A 7050-nucleotide genomic window follows, 5' to 3' on the forward strand; every position below is an offset into this window, starting at 1 on the left:
CATGCCTCAGTTTCGGGACTCGATCTGGTGACCTTTTGTTGAGTGGTTGGTTTCTTTCCCTGCTGAGCCACAGCCTGGTCAGTTCTTGTCCAAATGCTGATGGTTCTTTTTTCTTTGTTTCTTCCTTTTGGCTTGTGGTTATCAGGTGTTCTCATTTACTTATTTTGTCTCTGTCCCATCACATCCCGGGTGGAGCTTTTTATATTCTCCTTTTTTCACATCTTTCGTAAGTCTTTTGGGTTTCATTCATCTTCCTCCCTGTATGGCTGTGTGAACACGTTTTTAGCCCTTTGTCTCACCCTCAGCTTTTCTGCACTTACTTTATGGTTATTGTTTTTGGTTACACTTTGGTTATAGTTGAGGGCGCAGGTAAAAATACTCGGGGTGTATAGAGTTCCTGCCGCTGGCTCTGTGGTGTGGACGCTGCTGGTTATACGATCGCAGCTATTTTATTACCTTTTGGGTAAATATGATAATATCCTCAGGGGCAGTGCTAGGGGGTGTGGTCATGTTATTCAGGGGTGGGGCTTAATAAAAAAAATACCGAAAACTAAGCTCTGATTGGTCACTATTGTTAATAAAGACTGTATTGATAAATGAGACTCAAAATATCCAAAAGTCGGTGCGGTATAAACAAAACCAAAACACCAGAAATGCGTGAAGTGAAAGGTGACAGTAAAATCCAACAGAAACCATTTTATTGTAGAGTAAAAACTAGAATACAGAGTTCTCTGTGACCGGAAGATCCCGAACGCGATGACGGAACAGTTACAACATCTAAAAGTCACCATATTTACAAGCAGAGATGTAACCGGCCGTCCTGCAGCGCCATCTCCCCCCTCTCCCCTCTTCTACACTAGTAGAGGCCCAGAGTCCTCAGCATCATCCGCTCCACACCGGTCATTTGATATCCATTCTTGTTAGCTGGAAATGGAAAAGATGAAATTAAAAGTGCGTAAATCCTCAGGGACGCCTTGATTTCCGGGACAGCGCGGTGTGAGCCAATATGGCCGACATTATGGCTCCTAGAGAGGTTACCGCTTACATGTCCATCATGGAAAGTCTGCCAGTTATCCACTAAACTAGGTAGAATTCCTAGAAGAAGTAATTATGACCCCACCGGGGCACCGTAGAATGATGTCATCAGGAGGCGGAGCTTGTACCATGATTATATATCCTATAGATATATGAATATATCAGAGAGATGAATATCTTACCATATGCATAACTGCTGAATCCCCACCTGTGCAGGGAGAGAAGAGACAGAGGATTAGATACACAGCTCAGCAGATGTATCACACATGCTTGGATTAGATACAGCGGCCCCCGGTTCTGTACTCACCAGTCCCAGCATCCGTTGGGGTTAGACATGTTGGATTTGGCTTGAGGATACAGGATGATGAAGTTGTTCAGATCGGCCACCTGGTTGTACCCGGTGTATCTGGCGTATTTGTCACCAAGTTTTTCCCTGTAAAACAAAAATAAGTGTTATGGGACTACAACTCCCAGCAGAGTTCCACAAACAGTGTCTGAGTTTGGGGACTCTGTGTCCGTATCTTCTGGCTTTATAGATGACACATCCCGTGTAGGCCGGAGCGGGTGCAATCCTCTCGGGTCTGTCCTCACCTTCCCTGCAGGCAGCCGTGGAAGACGATATGGAGCTTACACTCTGAAAATAAAAGACAAACACTTAGAAGAAAGAAAAAAACAAACAAAAGGTCCTTGGTGGGGGTTTAGGGGCAGACGGGCGCATCCTGACCCTCATCCTTGGATTGTGGGCACTGGCAGGGGCCTCTGTAATTAGGGCCTCTTCTTATCACGCTGTGGGTCAACCCTGACTGTCCAACCTGATTTTATAGATCTGAGGACCTCAGCTCCTCCTACTTGACATTTTTTCAACCTTTTTTTTCACAATTTGACCAATAGAAACTGCCAAGGCTGCTAGCTACTGCCAGGGCAACAGAATACAACCAGCACCACGAGAAGCTGCCAAGACCACTAAATACTGCCAGGACCACCAGAAGTTGCCAAAATGACTAGATACTACCAGGCCTACTAGCTACTGCCAAGACCAATACATACTACCAGGGTCACCAGAAACTCACAAGGCTACCAGATGCTACCAAGACCAATACATACTACTAGGGCCACCAGAAACTGATAAGGCTACCAGATGCTTCCAAGACCACTAGATACCACCAGGAAAACCAGTAAATGCCTGCAAAGACCAAAAGATACTACCAGAACCATAAAATACTACTAGCACCAGTAGAAACCAGTAGAACCACTAGATGCTACCAGGACCACCAGAAACTACATGGACTACAACATGCTGCCAACTCCACTAGATACTACTAGGACCGCCAGATACTACCAGCACTACCAGGACCACCAGATGCTGCCAAGACCGCTATATACTACCAGAATCAGAGACAACAAGACCACTAGATACTACGAGGACCACTAGAAACTGACAAAATCATAAGATACTACGAGAAGCACTATATACTACCAGGATCTCAGAGACTGCCAAAACCACTAGATACTACCAGGACAACCAGAACCTGACAAGATGACTAGATGCTACCAGTTACTGCAAAGGCCAATGCATACTAACAGGGCCACCAGAAACTGCCAAGACCACTAAATACTACCAGGACCACCAGAAACTGCCAAGGCTATCAGATGCTACCAATGCCAATAGATACTATGAGGACCACCAAAAACTGCAAAGATTACGAGATACCACAAGGACCACTAGATACTACCACAGACTGCTAACACCACTAGATATTAGAAGGATCCTCAGAGACTGCCAAGACTACCAGGACAACCAGTAATTGCCAAGAATACCGGATAATCCCAGCACCACGAGAAATTGTCAAGGCCGCTAGATACTACCAGAATTACCAGAAACCGCCAAGACTATTAGATACTAGACATAACGTAATATCAAAACCAGACAATATCTCCATCAGCTGATGTTAGCAAGGTGGGTAGAGTGTACTAAAACCACCAGATAATAAAGCCATGAGATAAAAACCAAGATCTTCACAAACTATCAGGATGCCCAAAGCTACCCAATACTACTTAGATGACTAGATACTACATGGATACCAAGATGCTACCAGGACAGGTGGAAACTACCAAGATTATCAGATACTCTGACGATTGTGAGAAAAAAACCCCAAACTCATCAGATGCTAAAAGGACAATTGGATATTGTTGTAGGCTTCTAGTACTTCCACATTTCACCAGGGCCTCTAGTCACTATCAGGACCATGAGATACTGTCGAAACTATAAGAAACTACCAGGACCATGGGTTAAAACAATGAACAGAAGACACTGTTCGGACAACCAGATACTACCAGGATCATGAAATAATACCAAGAACATCAGCTACTACCAGCAGGAGCTAATCCTACAAGTAACATCAAGTTTATACAGAAGCCACCAATAAACAAGCCACTGGTCACTGTCACCAAAGTCCACCACTTACGTGCTCCACTCTGACATGATGAAGGAACGTAAACATAGCCAGCGCTGTCCATTCCGTAAGTTGAAGGAGCAGCAAGTTTAAAGAATTCGGATTGGTCAAACAAGATCAGCTGAGAGACAAAAGACAGAGAGAGATGAAGAATTCTGAAAAAGGTTGGAAATAACCAACAACTACCAAGGTCTCTGGGATCTGGACCAGATCGTAAAGAGGCTTTCCACCTACAGCCCGAACTTCTAAGAAATAGGGAGAGTACTAATGAGAAAGATAGAGATGGCCTTGTGTACATATGGTAGATGAATTAGAAATCTCAGTATCAGGGTTTTTCAGTGAAATCTAGGATAACTGTACACCCTGATAGGTGAGCCAGGTATTTTGGGTGGAATTGCTCTCGAAATGCTGTCAGACACAATCCATTTGAGAGAACTTTTTACCTGTCCAGTGAACGCGGCTCCGCTGCTTGGCTTCTGCGAAAGGAAAAAGGGCAAAAATATAAGTCATACAGCTATGTCTCAATCTAGACCTTCAGATCTTACAGCAATCGAAGACCCCACTCACCTGCAGCCCCCCTCCATAGATATGATTGAGAGCCTCATAGGCCCCATTGTAGTTACAGTTGTTGATGTAATCAAGGTTTGTTGATCCGCAGACCCCTCCGTAGCTGTCTGTGGGCTGTAAGTACCAAAATTCACTACATTACGTTCAACAGTTAGGAAACTAAAGTTATCCCAAAAAGCAGTGTCCCTCGATAGGTTCCACACAATATCAACCCCATTACCACAGACAACTCTCACCATTCCATGCTCAGCTGCAATGTCATACACCGTCTTGAGGGCTCCGGGACTGGTGATATAGGATGAATAATATTCCTCCTGCTTTTTCACCACACCTAAAATAAACACCGGTGGTTGTAGAACAAATAAAAACCACTGAAACCAAATTCAAATAAGGTTCCTCCACTTAGATGTTGCTCCTCCCATGCTTATCCACTTGCTCCACCCATGAGGAACTGAGCAGAACCAGACAACTCTATCTAAAGTCATATGATAAGCTGCTTAATATGGTAATGTCTACATATTCCCATTAATGGTAGACGCTTTATGGAACTTTGAGGTCCTATATTTTGCCCATGTCAAAAGGAAATGAACCAGGCTGGTCTATATAGGATTGTATATAGGCAGCTCTGCTTACATTATGGAAAACCTTTTCCACTACATCTAGATGATGGAATTCAATGGCAGATCTCCACGTGAGCATCAGATATTTTAGGGTATACTCTCATCTAAAGTTGGCTATACATTACTAAAATTGGATCTACAATATTTGACTTACCTGGAACTACTACAGTATCACGTGTTCCGGAAAAGATGTAAACTCTGCTATTGGCGAGGTTGGACAATGGGTCGACGAGTAAGCTGTTGGCGTAAGTCTGAGTCTGGGACCTCAATGAAGCTACGTCGATGCTTGCGGGTAGTTTCATACAAGCATTGGTTGCGGTGAGCATGCTTCCTTTTGCACAGTAGAATGGTCCTGTAGTAGGATCATCAAAACGGAAGGTATCATCAGGAAGAAACTTACTATAACTATATCATAGTGAGACATTCCTTTTATAAGTGAAGGAAATTCTACGTACCTCCAGCAAAGAGGCCAGCTCCAATAATCCTCTTAGATTGGGCAATATGGAACTGGTTAGCCATGTAGGATCCCGAGGACAGTCCAGACACAGACAAAGCACTTTCGAGATTGTACTTGGCTGTCGAAAGAAATATTAAGTATAGGAAAAACAGAAACAGCAGAACCATTTCACTTCTGGTATTGAATTCTACACAGATTTTTCCTTCTTACCAAGCTTTGACTGTCCATAGCAGATGCCAACCAAGGAGAGCAAGATGATGAAAGCCTTCATGTCTCCTGCCTTAGGATACTTTGAGGAGAATGTCCTGACTCATGAAAGACAAATAGGGTTTTATATAAGACTAAAAAAAAGTCTCAACCTTGTATCGATAAATACCTGATTTGAAGGCCTTGAAAATCATCTGCGTGAGCAGCTTTAGCTTTAAATATAGGTTCATTCTGATATAAGATTGAGGAAAGTAAACAAACAATGCCGGACTCATTAAAGGCGCATTAATCTTTTCTGTCAAGGGGTTGATAAATCGAGTCAGAGAGCAGTGTTACCACTTTTACAGAGACTGTTCTTTCAGTTACTCAAGATATCTCAAGCTCTTGTTAGGATGTATTGGTCTATGAAAGTTACAGTATTTACTGTATGAGCTATTCCTTTCATAGTAGATGGTATAGCTACTTAAACACCATAAAAGCAAAGGTTGAATTGTATTTATTGTCAGCAAATAGAGGCTCTTTATAACGATAATTCACATTCATAAAGTAGCTGGCTTTGTTGTTTTGTTATGGTTTTGTATGTATAGCAGAACAGGCATGTGGTTAGAGCCCATTGCGGTTCCTTTATAGCAATTTTTAGAACAGGCATGTGATATGATCCCATTGCGGTTCCTTTTTAGTAATTTTAAACTTATAATTTGTAAAGTGGAAAATGTTATTAAATGTAATAAAATGTAGTGCAATCTGTAACCACATAAATTACATTACTATTTTTCTCATAGTGGGTAGAATATTATATCTATGTGGTTGATGGGGTTGACATTGAGTGGAACCTACCAAGGGCCTTGCAGCATCAATGAGATTTCAACTCTTATTTTAGTAACACAAATGTCTTGTTTGAAAACACTATTGACATTTGTTATTAAACTGTTTTGTTTTTTTCAATCAGACACAACATTCTACGTTCTTTGTGGGTTTTAGTATACGTAGCTTCAACAAAAACTTTTTATGAGCTGATCTACATAACAAGTTGTAGCTGTTTAAACACCATAAAAACCTAACAAAGTTTGTCTCAAAATTGGATTTTATGCATAAACAATTAAAAAGTAAACCTATTAGAAGGATAAACTGCACACATAAAATGTGCAAGTTTTTTAATATTTTGCTGTGGTTTTATGATAAAATAGGTGTGTGGTTTGATCCCATTGCGGTTCCCTTAAGTACCACAAAACATATATCATAAATATCTAGCGATTAGCACAAAAATCTTAATATTAACTGATCAATGTTCTTCATCATCTACTTACCCTTCTATGGCCTCCTATATATATAGGGCTCTTCAAGTCTTCTTTTATGCTATTTGATTGACCTACCCGATAATACAACAGCCTATTAACAGCTGCCTAACCTTGGATCTAAAAATAGAATGCATTATATAGTGCATTATCACATTCGTCAAACTTTTTTTTTTTGCTGTGGTTTTATGATAGAACAGGCGTGTGGTTGGATCCCATGGCAGTTCCCTTTAAGTACCTCAAAACATATATAATAAATCTGCAGCGATGAGCACAAAATATTTAATATTGACTGATTAATGTTCTTACCCTTCTGTGGCCTCATATATAGCTAGATAGATAGACAGATATATATATATATATATATATATATATATATATATACATATATATATATATATATAAATCCTATAGTA

The 7050-nt window shown here is 41.1% G+C and overlaps 1 protein-coding gene across 1 annotated transcript; it reads right to left on the reverse strand.

Moving 5' to 3' along the window:
* Positions 1-856: 856 nt before the first annotated feature.
* LOC142302090 (poly(3-hydroxybutyrate) depolymerase-like) lies at positions 857-5569 on the reverse strand. The gene is made up of 13 exons (XM_075343171.1): positions 5509-5569; positions 5343-5441; positions 5131-5250; positions 4830-5027; positions 4292-4386; positions 4056-4169; positions 3932-3964; positions 3501-3609; positions 1627-1669; positions 1343-1468; positions 1218-1243; positions 1039-1095; positions 857-924 (listed from the first exon to the last, which is right to left on the reverse strand). The coding sequence occupies exons 1-13, from the start codon at positions 5567-5569 to the stop codon at positions 857-859; spliced, it is 1149 nt and encodes a 382-aa protein (XP_075199286.1).
* Positions 5570-7050: the final 1481 nt, after the last annotated feature.

This window comes from Anomaloglossus baeobatrachus, chromosome 4 (assembly GCF_048569485.1).
Source record: "Anomaloglossus baeobatrachus isolate aAnoBae1 chromosome 4, aAnoBae1.hap1, whole genome shotgun sequence".
NCBI classification, from domain to species: domain Eukaryota; kingdom Metazoa; phylum Chordata; class Amphibia; order Anura; family Aromobatidae; genus Anomaloglossus; species Anomaloglossus baeobatrachus.

What these genes read in the sequence shown, in the direction of transcription:
- LOC142302090 (XM_075343171.1), bottom strand. Translation starts at nt 5,569, where the DNA reads ATGAACCTATATTTAAAGCTAAAGCTGCTCACGCAGATGATTTTCAAG. An exon ending in TGATACTGTAGTAGTTCCAG is followed by an intron (nt 4,387 to 4,829) that starts GTAAGTCAAATA and finishes TGTTTATTTTAG; the next exon opens with GTGTGGTGAAAAAGCAGGAG. An exon ending in TTGCAGCTGAGCATGGAATG is followed by an intron (nt 4,170 to 4,291) that starts GTGAGAGTTGTC and finishes TGGTACTTACAG; the next exon opens with CCCACAGACAGCTACGGAGG.